At 45.9% G+C, this 22,126-nt stretch overlaps 1 protein-coding gene across 1 annotated transcript in view; it reads left to right on the forward strand.

Annotated features, from left to right (window-relative positions):
- The window catches only part of LOC139263134 (enhancer of rudimentary homolog), a 41,899-nt gene extending 19,773 nt beyond the window's left edge, over positions 1 to 22,126 (forward strand). The window contains exons 3-4 of the mRNA XM_070878731.1: positions 9,351 to 9,471; positions 21,450 to 22,126. Of these exons, the coding sequence (XP_070734832.1) occupies positions 9,351 to 9,471; positions 21,450 to 21,552 (224 nt within the window). The 3' untranslated portion in view covers positions 21,553 to 22,126. The remainder of the gene's footprint in view (positions 1 to 9,350; positions 9,472 to 21,449) is intronic.

Consider the following 22,126-nt stretch of genomic DNA (forward strand, 5'->3'; position numbering starts at 1 on the left):
GACATCATCGAGTGTGCAACGCCTCCGTCGCCCCACATTTGCAAAATTCAGTCTTTCCCCTGTTGCTGACACTGGCAGGGGAAAGCAGTCAGTCTAGCAACGATCCCGGGGCGATATCGTCCAGAGTGCAAGGTAAAGGCTGAAATTCAACTTCTTCAACTTTTATTTATTTGTTGCAGTCATGGTGGATGAGGTTTACTGAATTTTTCAACAGGATTTTCTTTTTTATCTTTCGGCGTTAGGATCCTAGCGGCAAAAATTGAGTAGGCCTCCTGCGCTATCGCTCAGTGAGCGCCTGAAAAGGAGAGTGGAACGCTTCTCTTAGCACTCCACTCTCCTCTTGGGGCGATACAACTGAATATCCCACTTTCAGGTGGCAGACATCGCCCGGTTCTAAAGGTAGCAACTGACACCTCTAAGCAGGCGGTATCGAATTTCTAGCCTTAAGAATATTTATGTAAGTTCACTCTTTCTTTTTATTGTATTTTTCATCTTTGATTCTTGGTCTGCCTCCTCCCCTAATCTTTGTTTGGCTTGGAGCAGAGAGGATGGGTGTATGTTAGCCCCTCCCAGGCCAGTATAACCAATTCTGGGCACCACACCTTAGAAAGGATGTCAAGGCCTGAGAGAGGATGCAGGGGAGATTTACGAGAATGCTATCAGGGATGAGGGACTTCAGTTATGTGGAGAGACTGGAGAAACTGGGATTGTTCTCCTTAGAGCAGAGAAGGTTAAGGGGAGGTTTAATAGAGGGGTTCAAAATTATGAAGGGTTTTGCTCGTCAATAGGGAGAAACTGTTTCTGGTGGCAGGAAGGTCAATAATCAGAGGTCACAGATTTAAGATAATTGGAAAAAAAATCCAGAGGAAGATGAGAATTTTCTGGAATGCACTGCCTGAAATGGCAGTGGAAACAGATTCAATAATAACTTTCAAAAGGGAACTGGAAAATTACTTGGGGAACAATTTGCTGGGCTATGGGGAAAAGGCAATGTGGGACTAATGGGATAGCTCTACCAAAGAGCCAGCATAGGCACAAAGGGCTGAATGGTGGCCACCTGTACCGTAAGATTCTATATCCTGAGTTACGGTGCCCAAACACTTGGGCTGTCTGGGACAATGTTAATACTATCTGGGGGGAGCTTTGCTGCAACAGAGATTGGTGAATACCTGGATTGATTCCAACCGCTGACCTCGATGAGGCCTTGAAATGAGCTGCTTTGAAGTGGCTAATAACTAATCTTGAGTGAGGAGCACGGAGCTTAAATGATGATGTTCATGCCTCAAAATTGCTTTCTGGTTTCAGTTTAATTCTTGTTTTAATGGGAGGGCAGTGAGTTGCTCCCCTCTGATTGTTGGTGTGGGCTTGGCCAATCCAAGTGTTGTATGTTGATCTGTAATGGTAACCATGTCGGTGACAGCAGAGGATTACGATTTGGGGCGTTGACTCTGCCATCTAGCGGCTAGGTTTCCAAACTGAGGGGCACGGGAAGAGAGGTTTGAGCGGCTGATGGATTTTTATATTGGTATATTCCTGGTACTGTATCATAGAATCATAGAATTATACAGCACAGAAGGAGGCCGTTTGGCCCATCGTGCCTGTGCCAACTCTTGAAAGAGCTGTCCAATTAGTCTCACTCCCCTGGCCTTTCCTCACAGCTCTGCAAAATATTTCCCTTCAAGTATTTATCCAAATCCCTTTTGAAAGTTACTATTGAATCTGCTGCCGCCACCCTTTAAGGCAGTGCATTTGAGTTCATAACAACTCGCTGCGTACTAATTTTTTTGCCAACCGTGGTTACCTAGACACTTGAACCCATAATCCAGACTGACACTCCAGTGCAGTACTGCGGGAGTGCTGCACTGTCTTTTGTCTGGGAAGTTAATCCGAGGCCACACCTGGAGCAGTCGCTTAGGGCTTTTAATGTGGTTTGATGTAGGATGCCCCTCTTCTCCAGTTTCCAACATTGTTAAGCCTCCCCACTGGATGATGGCCCCAGAGCGTGCCTTGGGCCCGTGGAACTGAACCCCCAGCAAATTTTCAAACACATGTAAAATACTGCGGGTGTTGGAAATCTGAAATAAAATCAGAAAATGCTGGAAATACTCAGCAGGTCGGGCAGCATTCATAGTAGAGAGAGACAGAGTTAATGTTTCAGGTCGATGACCTTTTGTCGGTAATGGAAAAAGTTAGAGATTTAACAGTTTATAAGCAAGTATAGAGGCTGAGAAAATGGAGAGAGGTGTGATTTTCACACACATTCAGGATGGGGGAATGAGAGAAGGGGGAGGGTGGGGTTAAGAGAGTAGCTCGACCACCGGGAAACAAGTGCCAATGATTTGTATTGCCTGGAGTAATGGCTAACTGGCTGGTTTATAATTCTAGTGTGGCTGTCATGAACCTCCTTTAATATTAGTTCCCCACCTTGTAATACTATTGACACAGTCACAAAGTATTGAGCCAGTGGGGTTAATGAACCTTAAATCGATTTAATCAGCGGCCAGGAAAGAATCTGTCATGTATCCTACATGGCTACTGGTTGTACTATCACCAGGGGGCACAGCAATGGGAGACTTGTAGGTTACCTGTACAGGTGTGTCTGGCCTAGTATAAAAGGCAGGCCACCAAGTGTGATCCTCACTCTGGAGTTATCAATAAAGGACTAAGGTCACGACAGTTCAAGTACAACACATTGCCTCGTGGAGTCATTATCAGAGCATTCAAGAACATAACAATTGGCAACGAGATTACGGACTTTCACGCAAAAATGGCTAACCTTGGTACATTGCAGCAGTTCGCCGATGGTGATGATTGGGACGCCTTTGTGGAGAGGCTTGACCATTTCTTCACAGCAAATGACCTGGCAGGAGACAACCCGGCCACACTGGCTGGCAAGCGCAGAGCTATCCTGCTAACTCGTTGTGGACCCACCGTCTATGGCCTTGTCAGGGACTTGATGGCACCAGCGAAGACAACGAGCAAGACGTACGAGGAGCTCATAACACTGATCCATGAGCAACTCAAGCCCGAGGAGAGCATCCTCACAGCCAGACACTGGTCCTACATCCACTGACAGCCCGAAGGCCAGGAAATCGTGAAATACGCTGCAGACCTCAGGAGGCTGGCGGCACTGAGTGATTTCAGCGACCACCTCACCGGAGCGCTGTGGGACATTTTTGTCATTGGAATCGGCCATGAGGGCCTTCTTCATAAGCTACTGTCGGCAGATACCACAGTCACACTGCAGAAGGCCATCTCTGTGAGCCAGGCATTCATGACCTCGACCTGCGGTTCTAGGCAGATGACTCATCCTCAGGACTCAAACCCAGCAAGTACTGTGCACAGAGTGGCACCTTTTTGAGGCTGGACTGTAGAACGCGAACCTCCTCAGGGAAGCGAGAACAGGCCCACGAGTCCGCCGAGGGGGGCTAACAGAGTAGCCCCATGCTGGCGTTGTGGAGGGAATCACAGGGCACACCAGTGCCATTTTAAAGACTATGTTTGTAAAGGCTGCAGCACAAAGGGCCACCTCCAGCGAATGCCTAAGAGAAATATGGCTCACTGTGTCAATGAAGAGTCTGCTGATGGCCATGAATCCATAGCGGATTATGAAACGATAGGCAGAGAGGCAGCTCAGCCCCATGACGAGGTATATAGCATGTTTACCTGCACCACCGAGTGTTCCCTGTTGAGAATGGAAGTCGAGATAGATGGCGTTCCAGTCTTCATGGAAGTGGACATGAGGTCGAGTCAATGATTCAAGAAGCCTTTGAGAGGTTATGGGACAATCGAGCTGAACGACCCAAGTTGGTCCCGATTCAGGCAAAGCTGCGCACCTACACCAATGAACTTATCCCAGGCGTTGGTAGTGTGGATGTAAAGGTACTCCATGATGGCGCGGTGCACAAGTTACCTCTGTGGGTTGTTGCAGGTGATGGACCAACGCTACTCAGAAAAAGGTGGATGCGGAAGATCCATTGGAAGTGGGAAGTGGGAAGACTTCACCCTTCCAGCGATCGACATCCTCTGCGCTCAGAGGCGAAATAAGCCCTCACCTGAGGTTGGATCCGGCACCAGAGAGCAGACCAGCACAGCACCCGAGGCACAGACCGCTCAGCACGACTGCGTGGAGATGATCCAGCTGAGACGACCCGAGCGCACCTTCCAGGCTCCAGTGGTAGGACTCAGGAGGAAAAAAATCAGATCAAAAGGCGACTTCCCAGCTTTGGTGGCAGAACCCAGGGAGAAGAGGATCACCGCAGTCGACATAGTGGATGGAGGAAAGATGGCGCCCGAACCACGAGGTGATGCGCTGAAGAAAAAGATGGCGGCGGCCAGACCACGAGGGGCAGCGCTGATGGAGCAACACATGGTACCAAACGGAGAAGAGGATTGGAGTAAAGATAGCAAAGCTCTCTTAAAGGAGGCCTGCAACCCACCACACTTAAAGGGACAGTTCCACACACTCAAGCAATGTAATAGCAACTGTGAGTTAGAGGTAAAATGTGTAACTGATGATCAGAGTTGTGTACATTCAATAAGCAAGGAAAAGTTGCGCGATTGCGATCATGTAAAGTGTGTAATTGACGATCAGAGTTGTGTACATGCAACAAGCAAGGAAAAGTCGCACGATCGGAGCTACAGGATATTCACAATAAGTAATGAAACGTTGTGCGATGTAGGATTTCAACTGCACACTGCCAATGCAGCGGGCAAACACCCATCAGGAGCACATGGGTCCAGCGAGCTACCCACGCTGTAGCCTGCATTCCTGGGACCAGAGTTATGCACCATGGAGTGTGGCCACAAACAGCCAATATACACGATCTGCGGAGCAAGTGATCTCAGGAGGGCAACGGCACCGGTATCGATACCCTGCCCCTGATGGACTCCGCCTCTGAGGCACCCAATGGCACCAACCGCACGGACCTGAAAGAGAAAACTGTGCTAAGGCGGCACTTGTATAATTTGTGTTTTTAGTGCCCTCAAAAAAAAAACAAGGGGGCACTTGTTTGAAAGTGTTTGGAGTGTGCCTCCCCCCCGCCCCCCTTTAACCAGGGGGCACTTGATTAAAGTGCACAACTAAAATAGTTGTAGAGCTGTTGAGGCCTGTTCCTGGGCATGGCCAAGGTGGCCATTAACTGGTCCAGGCAGCAGGCGGTCGAGGGGGTCGTTCAGCACGACTGCCTGCCTCTCTTCCGCGGTTACATCTGAGCCAGGGTGTCCCTGGAGATGGAGCATGCGGTGTCCACCGGAAGAAACATAGAAACATAGAAAATAGGTGCAGGAGCAGGCCATTTGGCCCTTCGAGCCTGCACACCATTCAATAAGATCATGGCTGATCATTCGCCTCAGTACCCCTTTACTGCTTCCTCTCCATACCCCTTGATCCCTTTAGCCGTAAGGGCCATATCCAACTCCCTCTTGAACATATCCAATGAACTGGCATCAACAGCTCTCTGCGGTAGGGAATTCCACAGGTTAACAACTCTCTCATTTCAGTCCTAAATGGCTTACCCCTTATCCTTCTGTGTCCCCTAGTTCTGGACTCCCCCAACATCGGGAACATTCTTCCAACATCTAACCTGTCCAGTCCCGTCAGAACTTTATATGTTTCTATGAGATCCCCTCTCATCCTCTAAACTCCAGTGAATACAGGCCCAGTCAGTCCAGTCTCTCCTCATATGTCAGTCCTGCCATCCCGGGAATCAGTCTGGTGAACCTTCGCTGCACTCCCTCAATAGCAAGAATGTCCTTCCTCAGATTAAGAGACCAAAACTGAACACAATATTCCAGGTGAGGCCTCACTAAGGCCCTGTACAGCTACCATTTGCCTTCTTCACTGCCTGCTGTACCTACATGCCAACTTTCAATGACTGATGTACCATGACACACAGATCTCATTGCACCTCCCCTTTTCCTAAATGCCGCCATTCAGATAATATTCTGCCTTTGTGTTTTTGCCACCAAAGTGGATAACCTCACATTTATCCACATTATACTGCATCTGCCATGCATTTGCCCTCTCACCCTGTAGTCTCTTAGCGTCCTCCTCACAGCTCACACTGCCACCCAGCTTAATGTCATCCGCAAACTTTGAGATATTACACTCAATTCCTTCATCTAAATCATTAATGTATATTGTAAATAGCTAGGGTCCCAGCACTGAGCCCTGCGGCACCCCACTAGTCACTGCCTGCCATTCTGAAAAGGACCCGTTTATCCCCACTCTCTGCTTCCTATCTGCCAACCAGCTCTCCATCCACGTCAGTACATTATCCCCAATACTATGTGCTTTAATTTTGCACACCAATCTCTTGTGTGGGACCTTGTCAAAAGCCTTTTGAAAGTCCACTGGTTCTCCCTTGTCCATTCTACTAGTTATAATCCTCAAAAAATTCTAGAAGATTTGTCAAGCATGATTTCCCTTTCATAAATCCATGCTGACTTGGACCGATCCTGTCACTGCTTTCCAAATGCGCTGCTATTTCATCCTTAATAATTGATTCCAACATTTTCCCCACGACTGATGTCACGCTAGCCGGTCTATAATTACCTGTTTTCTCTCCCTCCTTTTTTTTAAAAAGTGGGGTTACATTAGCTACCTCCAGTCCTTGGGAACTGATCCAGAGTTGATAGACTGTTGGAAAATGATCACCAATGCATCCACTATTTCTAGGGCCACTAAGTACTCTGGGATGCAGACCATCAGGCCCCGGGGATTTATCGGCCTTCAATCCCATCAATTTCACGCCTAATAAAGATATCCTTCAGTTCCTCCTTCTCACTCGACCCACTGTCCCCTAGTATTTCCGGAAGGTTATTTGTGTTTTCCTTCGTGAAGACAGAACCAAAGTATTTGTTCAACTGGTCTGCCATTTCTTTGTTCCCCATTATAAATTCACCTGAATCTGACTGCAAGGGACCTACATTTGTCTTCACTAATCTTTTTCTCTTCACATATCTAAAGAAGCTTTTGCAGTCTGTTTTTATGTTGCCAGCAAGCTTCCTCTCATACTCTATTTCCCCCCTCCTAATTAGACCCTTTGTCCTCCTCTGCTGAATTCTAAATTTCTCCCAGTCCTCAGGTTTGCTGCTTTTTCTGGCCAATTTATGTGCCTCTTCCTTGGATCTAACACTATCCTTAATTTCCCTTGTTAGCCACGCTTGATTTTTACCTATTTTATTTTTTACTCCAGACAGGGATGTACAATTGTTGAAGTTCACCCATGTGATCTTTAAATGTTTGCCATTGCCTATCCACTGTCAACCCTTTAAGTATAATTCGCCAGTCTATTCTAGCCAATTCACGTCTCATACCATCGAAGTTACCTTTCCTTAAGTTCAGGACCCTAATCTCTGAATTAACTGTGTTACTCTCCATCTTAATAAAGAATTTTACCATATTATGGTCACTCTTCCCCAAGGGGCCTCGCACAACAAGATTACTAATTAGTCCTTTCTCATTACACATCACCCAGTCTAGGATGGCCAGCCCTCTAGTTGGTTCCTCGACATATTGGTCTAGAAAACCATCCCTAATACACTCCAGGAAATCCTCCTCCACCGCATTGCTCCCAGTTTGGTTAGCCCAATCTATATGTAGATTAAAGTAGCCCATGATAACTGCTGTACCTTTATTGCATGCATCCCTAATTTCTTGTTTGATGCTGTCCCCAACCTTACTACTACTGTTTCGTGGTCTGTACACAACTCCCACTAGCGTTTTCTGCCCTTTGGTATTTCGTAGCTCCACACATACCGATTCCACATCATCCAAGCTAATGTCCTTCCTTACTATTGCGTTCATTTCCTCTTTAACCAGCAACGCCACCCCACCTCCTTTTCCTTTCTGTCTATCCTTCCTAAATGTTGAATACCCCTGGATGTTGACTTCCCATCCTTGGTCACCCTGGAGCCATGTCTCCGTGATGCAATTATATCATATCCGTTAATTGCTGCCTGTGCAGTTAATTCGTCCACCTTATTATAAATACTCCTCACATTGAGGCACAGAGCCTTCAGGCTTGTCTTTTTAATACACTTTGCTCCTTTAGAATTTTGCTGTAACGTGGCCCTTTTTGCTTTTTGCCTTGGGTTTCTCTGCCCTCCACTTTTACTTTTCTTCTTTGTATTTTTTGCTTCTGCCCCCATTCTACTTTCCTCTGTTTCCCTGCATAGGGTCCCATCCCCCTGTCATATTAGTTTAACCCCTCCCCAACAGCACTAGCAAACACTCCCCTTAGGACATTGGTCCCGGTCCTGCCCAGGTACAGACTGTCCGGTTTGTACTGGTCCCACCTCCCCCAGAACGTATAAGATTCTGACGGGACTGGACAGGTTAGATGCGGGAAGAATGTCCCCGATGTTGGGGAGGTCCAGAACCAGGGGACATAGTCTTAGGATAAGGGGTTAGGCCATTTAGGACTGAGATGAGGAGAAACTTCTTCACTTAGAGAGTTGTTAACCTGTGGAATTCCCTACCGCATAGAGTTGTTGATGCCAGTTCATTGGATATATTCAAGAGGGAGTTAGATATGGCCCTTACGGCTAAAGAGATCAAGGAGTATGGAGAGAAAGCAGGAAAGGGGTACTGAGGGAATGATCAGCCATGATCTTATTGAATGGTGGTGCAGACTCGAAGGGCCTACTCCTGCAACTATTTCCTATGTTTCTATGAACTGCTGATTACAAACACATTTATTTTAACAAGTTCAGGACAACCTCTACACCTGAAGCCTTTTCTCTGGTGCAGACAGACATGCTACATGTTTGTAGAATGTTCTGCTTTGGAACTGAGACACTTTGCTGGGACAGAAAGAAAGAAAGACTTGCATTTACATACACCTTTCACAACCACCAAATATCTCAAAGCGCTTTACAGCCAGTGAAGTTCTTTTGGAGTGTAATGTGGGAAACGCAGCAGCCAATTTGCGCACAGCAAGCTCCCACAAACAACAATGTGATAATGACCAGATAATCTGTTTTTGTTATGTTGATTGAGGGATAAATATTGGCCAGCACACCAGGGATAACTGCACTGCTCTTCGAAATAGTGCAGTGGGATCTTTTACATCTACCTGAGAGAGCAGATGGGGCCTCGGTTTAACAACTCACCCGAAAGACGGCATCTCCGACAGTGCAGCACTCCCTCAGCACTGCACTGGAGCGTCAGCCTAGATTTATGTGCTCACTGGAGTGGGACCTGAATCCACAACCTTCTGACTCCGAGGCAAGTGTGCTACCCACTGAGCCATGGCTGACACAGGGGTAGAAGGAGTATTTTTTTTCAGATGGAAACATTGCACATATAAAATTGTAATCCTTCACTTTCCGCCTTCATTTATTAGGTGTATGTAAGATGCATGAAGAGCATTTGAAGCGAATGAACCCGAACAGCTCGTCAATCACGTATGGCATTAGCCAGCTTTTTGACTTCATCGATGATTTGGCTGATCTCAGTTGCCTTGTGTGAGTATAATACTCTGAATACATGGCTCAAATTAACCATTGAGTAATGCTCTCAAAGGAATTTCAAAATGTCGATATATGGAATAGCACTTCACTGATTTCTCTAGCCCTTGATGTATAAAAGCATCAATGCTGCTCAGAATATGGAACAGCAGTCTTCTGTATCTGGCAGTTATATAAACAACCACTGGATGGTGCAAACACCCTGCCGGGTGATGCTACTGTTGACTGAATGACAAAGGGCTTTAAATTGCGTCCTCTTTGGGTGTATGATGTGCGCACGCTCCTGAAAAGGCCCCATATGTTCCGGGTACGCATGCACCTGAACCCAGCACTTGCGATCGCGCACCTCCCAGGGAGAAGGGCCTTCGCGGGCAGAGATTTGGGCTATTTGCCCAACTCCTGCCCAGCGAATGTCCTGCAAACTCCTATGCCCGGTAAAAGCAGATATACGGCCTGCTTTTACCAGTATAAGAATTTTAAAAGATAGAAAAATTAAATGTTGTCACTAAATTTTATATTTAAAAACCCTGTCCATTAAGGTAAGTTTATTTTTTAATCCTATTAAAACATTTTTTTTTAAATCAAAAAAATAATTGTTTTTCTATATAATTTAATTTAATTCAATTTCAATTGATTTTAAATATGTTTTTTTTTTATATATTGTGTTTTTGGGGGTATCCCCATTCATAGTAATGGGAGGTCCCTACAAACGGAACTCACCATTATTATCAATGAGAATACTCCCTGTTCATTGGTGGTCCAGGCCCACGTGATCCCAGGTTGCGCTTACGTTCCTGGGATGTGTGATCCCACACGCTGGGCTTTGCATCACAAGTGTTTGTTCCTCCGGGACCACCAGGTACTTTCGTAAAAAAAATTCAGTCAGTTGCACCTGCCCACAGGAAGCTTCCGACTGCAATTTCTGGCCCAATATTTACAGCACAGAAACAGGCCATTCGGCCCAACTGGCCCAACTAGCCTCCTCCCACCCTACTTAACCCAACCCCATCAACATATCCTTCTATTCCTTTCTCCCTCCTGTACTGGTCCAGCTTCCCCTGAAACGAATCGATGCAATTCGCCTCAACCACTTCTGCATTCTAAATTACAATTATGTGCTCTCTTGAATGAAACTGTGCATTTACACTGTATCCCAAAGACAGTTAATATTAAGCCTTCTGTTTGAAGTTTTAACGTAGCCAATCGGTGCTGACTCATTTTTGTGCAGAGCAAATTCCGGGAAAGGCTGAATGCTGTTCAAAAATAAATGAATAGTGTTCAGTGTTTATGCTCCACAAGCATTGCAAGGCTGTTGTCAGAAACATAGAAAATACGTGCAGGAGTAGGCCATTCGGCCCTTCGAGCCTGCACACCATTCAATAAGATCATGACTGATCATTCCCTCAGTACCCCTTTCCCGCTTTCTCTCCATACTCCTTGATCCCTTTAGCCGTAAGGGCCATATCTAACTCCCTCTTGAATATATCCAATGAACTGGCAACAACAACTCTCTGCGGCAGGGAATTCCACAGGTTAACAACTCTCTTAGTGAAGAAGTTTCTCCTCATCTCAGTCCTAAATCCTTAGACTGTGTCCCCTGGTTCTGGACTTCCCCAACATCGGGAACATTCTTGCTGCATCTAACCTGTCCAGTCCCGTCAGAATTTTATATGTTTCGATGAGATCCCCTCTCATCCTTCTAAACTCCAGTGAATACAGGCCCAATCGATCCAGTCTCTCCTCATATGTCAGTCCTGCCATCCCGGGAATCAGTCTGGTGAACCTTCGCTGCACTCCCTCAATAGCAAGAACGTCCATCCTCAGATTGGGAGACCAAAACTGAACACAAGATTCCAGGTGAAGCCTCACTAAGGTCCTGTACAACTGCAGTAAGACCTCCCTGTTCCTGTACTCAAATCCCCTAGCTATGAAGGCCAACATACCATTTGACGCCTTCACCGCCTGCTGAACCTGCCAACTTTCAATGACTGATGTACCATGACACGCAGGTCTCGCTGCACCTCCCCTTTTCCTAATCTGCCGCCATTCAGATAATATTCTGCCTTCGTGTTTTTGCCACCAAAGTGAATAACCTCACATTTAGCCACATTATACTGCATCTGCCACACGTTTGCCCACTCACCTAACCTGTCCGAGTCACCCTGCAACCTTTTAACGTCCTCCTCACAGCTCATACTGCCACCCAGCTTTTGTGTCATCTGCAAACTTGGAGATATTACACTCAATTCCCTCATCCAAATAATTGAGGTTACAATCAGTGCACCACTGGAACTGTAAAACACACTGGATAAGGTCGGCTTGTGCTCCGTGATGCTTGGGGGGTCCAGTATATATCTCTCCCATGACACACAAAGCTTTACTCTCGAAATGCACAGCAGTTGCGATATTCCACGCAGTTGCGATATTCCACCCAGTTGACACTGGGTAACAAATCAGCATACTTGCTGAGGGGAGCGGAGTCAGTGACTGAGGTGCCATTATTCAACAGCAACCTGCATTTATATAGTGCCTTTAATGTCAGCTGTGGCTCAGTGGGCAGCACTCTCCCCTCGGAGTCAGAAGGTTGTGGGTTCAAGTCTCACTCTAGGGACTTGAGCACAAAAATCTAGGCTGACACTCCAGTGCAATGCCGAGGGAGTGCTGCACTATCGGAGGTGCCGTCTTTCAGATGAGATGTTAAACCATGGGATCTTTTACATCCACCTGAGAGAGCAGGCGTGCTTGTGTAAAGCGCCTTGGGACGTTTTACTAAGAAAGAAAGAAAGACTTGCATTTATATAGTGGGAGCTTGCTGTGCGCAAGTTGGCTGCCGTGTTTCCCACATTACAACAGTGACTACACTCCAAAACTACTTCATTGGCTGTAAATTGCTTTGAGACTTCCGGTGGTCATGAAAGCCTCTATATAAATGCAAGTCTTTCTTTCTTAATAAAACGTCCCAAGGTGCTTCACACGAGTGTTATTAACCAAAATTTGACACCCAGCCACATAAGACATTCGGCCAGGTGAGAGGTAGGTTTGAAAGAGCATCTTAAAAGGAGGAGAGCGAAGTGGAGAGGTTTAGGGAGGGAATTCCAGCACTTCGGGCCTAGATGGCGGAAGGCACGGCCGTCGATGGTGGAGCGATGGAGGAGGGAGAAATGCACAAGAGGCTAGAATTAGAAGAACATAGAGGTCTTGGTGAATTCTAGGGCTGGGCGAGGTTACAGAGATCGGATTGAACAAGGCCATGGAGGCCCTCTTCTTCAAGGCTGCCTTGCTTTGCCAATCGTGCAAACGTGAAATTCATCCAAACGTCTTTGCCAAATTCTAGACAACAGCATGTCTTGTTTTTTTTTTGGCAGCTATTTTAATCTTGTCAAGACTAAATTTGTCTTTATTTAAAGTCTGCTTAGCCTTCTTTGCTTCTTTCTGTTGAACATTTTTAACAAATGATTGCTGGTGGCGGGGCGAATGGCAATCTGCAGAGCTTCTCCCTCCCCAGTATCTGGAACATTGTAACCCACCAGGGTGCATATATGTGGGCTCTTTAAATAGTTATGAGTAAGTGCACGTACCATTAAAACTGGTCTCTTGCGTAAAATTGTGTTCCATGGCGGGAGGGGGGTTTAGTCTTCTGTGAATGCAGATGTTGTGCCAATACACCTCTAGTGGTTGCTCTTGGGTTTTTAAACAATTTCCCAATCAATCAGCCCTGCGTATAGTCAATGCACTTCTGTTCAAATTTAGATACCCAATCGTTTCGATCCAGCCCCTGATGCCACTGGCCTCCAGGCTGCTTCCTCCTCCATTTGAGGCCACTTGTGCGTGCTCCTGATCAGCTTCTGTGGCTGCTGCCAATTCCCATCCCTGTGCTCTTTCAGATTTGCAAGAGTACTAGCTACACATTTTATATATTTAAATCAGGTCACTAAAGCAATGCTAATAAACCATTTCCTGCATAAACCACACTGAAAAGTGCATTTTACAATCCACGAGAGAAATGCGGTACGCCAAGCTTCGAGGGCCTTCATTACTAACATCGTGTTGTGTGGAATTCGTCAAGCAGGTTTAGCATTGGAGGGCACTTTATAAAAGGCACTTGGTGTGCAGATAAGTACTGCTGAGTGGTACTATAAAATGTTACAATCTGATCCAAAATTACTGGCCTTTTTATCGTGATTGGTTCTGATTGAAGTGAGCTGTTGGGGATTGTGACTTTGTGCATTATTTAACTCTTCACCTGTCTAGCTATTTTGGCTCTTACTACTGGGCAAGCACCACAGAACAATGGTACCTAACTGCCGATGTTTCCACTTGTTGGGGGGAGACCAGAACTAGGGGGCATCAATATAAGATAGTCACGAGTAAATCCCAATAGTGAATTCAGAAGAAATTTCTTTTGACAAAACCAGACAATGGTGAGTTCTTTGGCAGCGTCTCCCAAACACATGACTTCTACCACCTAGAAGGACAAGGGCAGCAGGCGCATGGGAACACCATCACCTCCAAAAGTCATGCACCATCTTGACTTGGAACTATATCGCCGTTCCTTCATCGTCGCTGGGTCAAAATCCTGGAACTCCCTCTCTAACGGCACTGTGGGAACACCTTCACAACAGGGACTGCAGTGGTTCAAGAAGGCGGCTCACCACCACCTTCTCAAGGGCAATTGGGGACGGGCAATAAACGCCAGCCTTGCCAGCAACACCCATATCCCTGGAACGAATAATTAAAACGTGTGGAACTTGCTATCACAGGGAGTGGTTGAGGCGAATAGTATTGATGCATTTAAGGGGAAGCTAGATGAGGAAAAATGGAATAGAAGGTTATGCTGATGGGGTGAGAGGAGAGCACAAACACTGGCATAGACTGGTTGGGCCGAATGGCCTGTTTCTGTGCTGTAAATTCTATGTACTGTTGATGAGACACCTCTATGGATTGCTGTGACTGGATGGCAGCCTATTTCATAGATGATTGGGATCAATCTTCTTTTTTTCTTCTCCCCTCACACTAGATTTGGGTCAGACGTGTAAAATCCAAAATAGCGCAGTTCCCCGACTTCAAAATGGTAACTTCCATCCAACTTCAATCTAAACCTGATGGGCAAAGAGTCACCCAGTGCAACACTAAGCCAAACCCACCAGACTTTGGGTCTATGCAGTTTTCCTTGGCATTAAGGCTAGGGTAAGGACACCCTTGTGGGAATATGTGGGAATCCTGTACGCCACCTTCAAGAACATAAGAACGTAAGAAATAGGAGCAGGAGTAGGCCATTTGGCCCCTCGAGCCTGCTCTGCCAATCAATAAGATCACGGCTGATCTGATCTTGGCCTCAACACCATTTCCCTGCCCGCTCCCCATAACCCTTGACTCCCGTGTCATTCAAAAATCTGTCTACCTCCACCTTAAATATATTCAATGACCCAGCCTCCACAGCTCTCTGGGGTAGAGAATTCTAAAGATTCACAACGCTTTGAGAGATGAAATTCCTCCTAATTTCTGTTTTAAATGGACGAACCCTTATTCTGAAACTATGCCCCCTAGTTCTAGATTCCCCAATGAGGATCTGCATCTACCCTGTCAAGCCCTCTCAGAATCATATAAGTTTCAATAAGATCACCTCTCATTCTTCTAAACTCCAATGAGTATAGGCTCAACCTTTTTTCATAAGACAACCCCTTCATCTCAGGAACCAACCTTGTGATCCTTCTCTGAACTGCCTCCAATGCAAGTACATAATTCCTTAAATAAGTAGACCAAAACTGTACGCAGTACTCCAGGTGTGGTCTCAGCAATACCCTGTACAGTTGTAGCAGGACTTCTCTGCTTTTATACTCCATCCCCCTTGCAATAAAGGCCAACATTCCATTTGCCTTCCTGATTACTTGCTGTATGCTAATTTTTTATGGTTCATGCACAAGGAACCCCAGGTCTCTCTGTACTGCAGCATTTTGTAATCTCTCCCTACTTAAATAATAATTCAAGGTGAAAGGAGAAAACTGGATGTCAATTCCAAACTGGAAATGAGTTTGTCAATGTGGATATTTTTAAAAGAGTCGGCAGTTACCCAGTGATGCTCGTATCAGGGTCCTGAGCTTGATCAGAGCTGGGGGGAGCTAACTAAGAAGCAGAAACTCGCGTTTGTGTAACAATTAAAAGGATATGATTGCTTCAGCACATGGGCTCATGAATGCATGGCTGCTGATGGTAATTTACTTCCCCTGCATAATAACCACCGTCAGTTCATCCTAATTGCTTGGCGGGGTTACCAATCAATGCAACTATCAGAAGTGATCCCTTTTCCCATGTGGAGGGTTAGAGGGGAGAGGAAGGAGGGCACGGTATTGATCAGGAGAGAAAAATGGATGGCGAGACACAGTAATCTCCTTCCCGGTAGTTCTTGGTGAGGTCTCAAGAACATGAGAATAGATCTAGTTGAAAGGTCAAAATAGGCTAGATTCTAAAGATGGTGCATGAACAGAGAGACCTGAGGGTGTACATACACAAATCTTTGAAGATAGCAGGGCAAGTTGAAAAGGTTTAAAACTTTTTTTTAAAGTATATTGGAGCCTTGGATTTATAAATAAAGACATGAGTACAAAACCAAGAAAGCTATGCTAAACCTTTATAAATCACTGGTTAGACCTCAGCTGGAGTATTGTGTCCAATTCTCAGCACCACACTTTAGGAAATATGTCGAGGCCTTGGAGAGGGTGAAGAAAAGATTTAATTACTTACAAGAATGATTCCAGGGATGAGGTACTTCAGTTAGAGACTGGAGAAGCTGGGGTTGTTCTCCTTGGAGCGGAGATGGTTAAGGAGAGAGAGTCAATAGAGGTGTTTAAAATGATGAAGGGTTTTAATAGAGTCAATAGGGAGAAATTGGCAGAAGGGTCGGTAACCAGGGGGCACAGATTTAAGGTCATTGACAAAAGAATCAGAGGGAGATGAGACATTTATTTTACTCAGCGAGTTGCTGTAACCTGTAACGCACTGCCTGAAAGGGTGGCAGAAGTAAATTTAACGGTAACTTTCAATAGGGAAGTGGATAAAGGGAATTGTTCCGTATAATTCTATATTTTCCACTTAAGTGGGTTGTGGTACCTTTTTGGCCTGTGAGACATCCATGTAGCCAATGCCCCTGGCTGTTACCGTCATCATTATCCATCCGTTTGACAGACTCCTTGGTCTTTCAACATAAGAAATAGGAGCACGAGGAGGCCCTTCGAGCCTGCCTTTCCATTCAAAAGGATCATGGCTGATCTTCTACCTCAATTCCACCTTCCCGCACTTTCACCATGTACTTGATTCCCTTCGTATCCAAAAATCTATCGATCCCCGCCTTGAATATACGCAACGACTGAACATCCACAGCCCTCTGGGGTAGAAAATTCCAAACGTTCACAATGTTTTGAGTGAAGAATTCTCAGCTTTAAATGATCCCTTATTCTGAGACTGTGACCCTAGTCCTAGACTCCCCGGCCAGGGGAAACGTCCTCCCTGCATCTATACTGTGAAACCCTGTAAGAATTTTTCATGTTTCAATGCGATCACCTCTCATTCTTCTAAATTGCAAGGGAGGCCACTTCAAGCCTTTGCGAAGATTGGCTTCAGTGAGCATTGAAGACCAGCCTTGGCACTGCTGTAAATTCACAAACTCTCAATACCATCTTTTCCCTAATTACGTTGGCCGCAATCAGTTGCGGAGGCTATTGCGCTATTTAAATGCGCCACTGGGTAGCAGGGACAACTAAGAATTCCTTTCATCTACCATAGCTATGGTACAAATAGTTGACTTATTTCCTTAAGTTGAGCATGATTGTGGTATTCCTGCCTATATATGGATGGAGGTATTGTGCATTTCCATCATATCCGATGGGGGGATGGGCGAGCACTTAATCTTTCATTGAAACTTCGGACTTGCCACATGGGATTGGCTGATTATCAGAAATGGGGGTTCAACACAAGCCAGGGTCTGTTTTCTAGACCTTGATACCAGTCAGGTCTGGTCTGTGGGTTGGAAAATGAATTTTCCAGTCTCTGCCTCAACGTCGAGGACTAAATAGACGCAGATTACCGCACTGTCACATGTCCGCAGAGTACGAATGGGAAGTGATGGGTGGGAAAGAGAGTAATTGTTTGGGAGGTGGGGGATAAATATGTCTATCTGGAATGTGACTGGAATCGGCATCTTTTGTTTCCTGTGTTTTTTCTTATTTTGCCTCTCTCCATCCTCCCTTTTTTTCTTCCTCTCCATCTTCCTTACTTTCCAGTTCCCCAAGTGTCATTGCTCACAATCTGAGAAACAGCTATCAGGACACGGGCCAGTGAGTGTCGGCAGACTATTCAACTGTGGATGGGATTACGCTTCTGTGCGAACTCCTGACAATTGGCATCAGTGTTCCTTGCTTTTCCTACAAACCTCCCACATCCAAATCCAGGGCTACCGACAGCAGCTGGAGTACCCATCATCAATCTAACTGTCTTGTCTGCGCTCTAACCAACTGTAACCATTGGGATAGGGAGAGGGGGTGGACTGACCGGCTCACTGATCTCCCATTGCTGCTAAATTATCATTGCAGCCTCGTAGTCGATTAATGATCTTTTAATACTTCTTCTAGATCAGCACGTTGATCAATACTTTACTTACTCCCATCATAATGAATTTAGGAGGGCTGAGTCTGTGACAATGTTATTAGGCCCACCACCACCTTCTCAAGGCCAATCTACGAATGGGTAATAAATGCCAGCCTTGCCAGCGATGCCCACATCCCGAGCATGAATTTTTAAAATCATTCATCACAACAACAACTTATATTTATATAGCACCTTTAACATAGTAAATCATCCCAAGGCGCTTCACAGGAGTATTATGAGATTAAAAAATTGACACTGAGCCACATAAGAAGAAATTATGGCAGATGACCAAAAGCTTGGTCAAAGAGGCAAGTTTTAAGGAGCGTCTTAAAGGAGGAAAGAGAGGTGTGGGGAGGGAGTTCCAGAGCTTATGGCCTAGGCAACATAAGGCACGGCCACCGATGTTGAGCGATTATAATCAGGGATGCTCAAGAGGGCAGAATTTGAGGTGTGCAGATATTTCGGTGGGGGTGGGGGGGGGGGGTGCTATGAGGCTGAAGGAGATTACAGAGATAGGGAGGGAATAAGAACAAGGGACGGCACTATATAAATGCAGTTTCCTCTCTTATAGTGAAGGGAGAGCCTCTTTACGGACATCTGGTCCGCAGTTTGTTTATTTGAATTATTAAAGAAATAACTGCAAATGTTTATTTGATTGGCTCATTTCCCGTAAAGATCTACTGGGCTGTTGTTTCCTGTCCAACTCCCCACCACCCCCACTCACGTCTAGCTGTCAGTGTTCAGAGTTACTGAACCACCGAATTTTGGGTGGATTTTTCCAATTGTTTCCACTATTCTGTGATTTGGGCCTTTGGGAGTAATTGTTGTGAAATGTATTTTCTAACGCCCTCCCACCTTCAAGGTGGAAAAAGGGTTTTACATCTGACCACAATGACCGTAGTCTGCTACCAGACCTCTGGCCGTTTTGGTTTGGGTTGCAGGAAAGACACCCCTTGCTAGTTTGGTTGGCAAACCTATTACAAGTGGAGGGATTGGAATTGGCTGAATGTTTGACTTCCCCCTGACCCCCTCGTGTGTGCAGGAGACACTTGCATTTTGAAACAGGTTTCAAATTCAAGGTAATTCATGAGAGTTGGTGTAATGTCTCGTAGGGAAGGAAACCTGCTGTCCTTACCTGGCCGGGCCTTTATGTGACTCCAGTCCTACACCAACATGGTTGACCCTTAACTGCCCTCTGAAGTGGTCTCGCAAGCCCCTTGGTTGTATCAAACCGCTCAGCAGTTCAAGAAGGCGGCCCACCACCACTTTCTCAGGGCAACTAGAGATGGACAATAAATGCCGGCCTTGCTAGTGACAACCACCTCCCAAGAATAGTTTTGGTCATTGTCCAGTGAGGAGTAGATTGAGTAGACAAGGCCCATATTCTCTAGCGTTTAGAAGAATGAGAGGTGATCTCAATGAAATATACACAGTTCTTACAGGGCTTGATGGGGTAGATGCAGGGAGGATGTGTCCCCTGGTTGGGGAGTCTAGAACCTGGGATCACAGTCTCAGAATAAGGGGTTGGCCATTGAGGACTCAGAGGGTGGTGAATCTTTGGAATTCTCTACTCAGAGGGCTGTGGAGGCTCAGTCTTTGAGTATATTAAAGACAGAGATCGATATATTTTTTCGATATTAAGGGAATCAAGGGACAGTGGAGTTGAGGTAGAAGATCAGCCATGATCTTATTGAATGGCGGAGCAGGCTCGAGGGGCCGAATGGCTGACTCCTGCTCCTAATTCTTCTGCTCTTATGCATAATAAAAAGCAACCTGCTGCTTCATGAATTGCTGATCTGACTCGTTTACAATGTCCCCTAACCCCCTCTGCAAAAGATCGCTTGTTTTCGCCATTCTTGTCGTGTTCTTGGCTTATCTCGATCTGAAGTATCATCCAGTTGAATAGAGTGGGTAGGTGTCCTTTTGTTGTTTCAGTTGAGGAAACAAAGCGAAGAGTCATCACCAAGAGAGAAGACAACGTAATTTGGGAAGTAGTAATGAGGTGATGCCGAGCTTGGCCTTTAAACACTTGAAGAATTTGTGAAGAAGGGAACGCTGACTGAAATGAGGGGAAGGAAGAGCATAGTGTCAATAATAAGTTAAGGAAGGTGGTGAGGGAGTTGGGAGTGAAGATTGCCTGTCTGATGATCAACTTCTTCATGTAGCCCGTCCATGGGAGTATGGGAGATGCTCACGTGTTTACAGCATGGAAGGTTGCCATTCAGCCCATCGATCCTGTGCAGGTGCTTGCTCTTGAAGTCGGCATGGTATCCAGTCTGGGGCTTTACAGAGTTGAGAGTTGGCAGTAAAATATCGCCTCTAGTCATCTTCGGCGATGGTGAAGCTGGTCGCTCTGCCTCCTCAGTCACAAAACATAGAGCTAATCCTTCGAAAGGAAGTAGGTGTTCCTGTTGGCCTTCATGGCCAGCTCCTGGTCATGGAACATTTCTTGTTTCTGTGTGTGTGTGTTAAGCCCTATTCAAGGGATTCGTAGGTTCTCTGCTTCATAGGAACATAGAAATTGCTAGATGATAACAGACTAAGTTCGCCTTCGACCGTACTGGTAGTCACATGGTACAGCGATAATGGAGTTGTTGGCCAATCACAGCAATTGATCTCTATCAGTTGGTCTGCAACAAACCCAGGCGAGGAGGTGGGTGGGGTGGCTTGACCCATCCACCTCCACGGAGGTGTGTGGGGGACCTGACCCATCCACCTCCATGGCACGAACCTGGTATTGCAGTACTTCCAGGAACGGTGCAGTGGCTCTAGGCCTTTTGGCTAAGAGCATTGGCGCAGAGTGATCCTTGAATGGGCCCAAGGTGACCTCTGGCGTTTGTGATTTGACAAAGAATTGGAACGATTGGCTACGAATTTCAAAAAAAAAAGGCGAGGAAAGCCCCAGGGGTGGAGTGCTTTGGGAACCACAGGTCCTCAGTCACCTGTTCCTCTGGAGCACTGCACTCCCCACACGCCATGTCTCAGGTTACTGGATCCCAAAATGTTATTTTTGGAGCTATCCTCTCTGTACTTTGGTGACCGGAACTATACCAAGTATTCTAAGTCCGGCCGCACCAATGATCTATAAAATGGCAGGATTACCTCTTTGGTTCAATACTAACCTTTTAATACATCCCAACATCTGATTTGCCTTGCTCACTGCCGCCGAGCATTGCTGCGACAGCTTCCATTGATTGTCGAGCATTTTCATGTACAGTTTGAAACTCAATGTGTTGCCTTCAGTCATTGTTACGAAGCATCATTGCTGAAAGACGTGTGAAATCTAATTTGTGGCATTTTCTCTCTTCTCCCCCAACCTCCCCTCCAACCGGTAGTTATCGAGCAAACACCCAGACATACCAGCCCTACAACAAGGACTGGATCAAGGAGAAGATTTACGTCCTGCTGTGTAAACAGGCCCAGCAAGCGGGGAAATAGGTGGAGTCCCCCCCCCCCCTCAACTCATGTAGAAGGCACTTCCAGAGTCTTTGTGTTCAAGCAGAACGGCGATTCCTCACCTCACGGGAGACCAGAACAGTATTGGGCAGCAGTCAGAGTATGCGATCGGTCAACAACAAAGGTACTTTGTACTGACTTGTAAATGCAAGACAGTGGATTTAAGCGCGGTTTTGAATTCTTCATCAGTGAACATCGTACCTATAGTCTGCACTGGTTAGTGGATAAATGAAAGGTTTGGTTCGTATACCTTGTTTTAGAGTGTACTGTTTCCAGTAAAGCACAATACACAGGCACATCTCTCTCTCTCTCTCTTTCTCTTTCTCTTTCTCTTTCTCTCTCTCTCTCTCTCTCTCTTCCAATTGGCTTTCTAGTATGGTGTGTGTTTTTTTAAATCTGCGTTCCACTCTCTTACACTGGGAGCTTTTGGAAAAAAAAGTGCATGAAGTTACTTTTATGTTGAGAGCTCCTTATACTGTCTGCAGTTTAATTTATGCACGTTTTTTTGTAATTTTTGACGAGCAATAAACTTTCACACAATACCATCTCTTGTTTT

This window comes from Pristiophorus japonicus, chromosome 4 (genome assembly GCF_044704955.1).
Source record: "Pristiophorus japonicus isolate sPriJap1 chromosome 4, sPriJap1.hap1, whole genome shotgun sequence".
Lineage (NCBI taxonomy): Eukaryota > Metazoa > Chordata > Chondrichthyes > Pristiophoridae > Pristiophorus > Pristiophorus japonicus.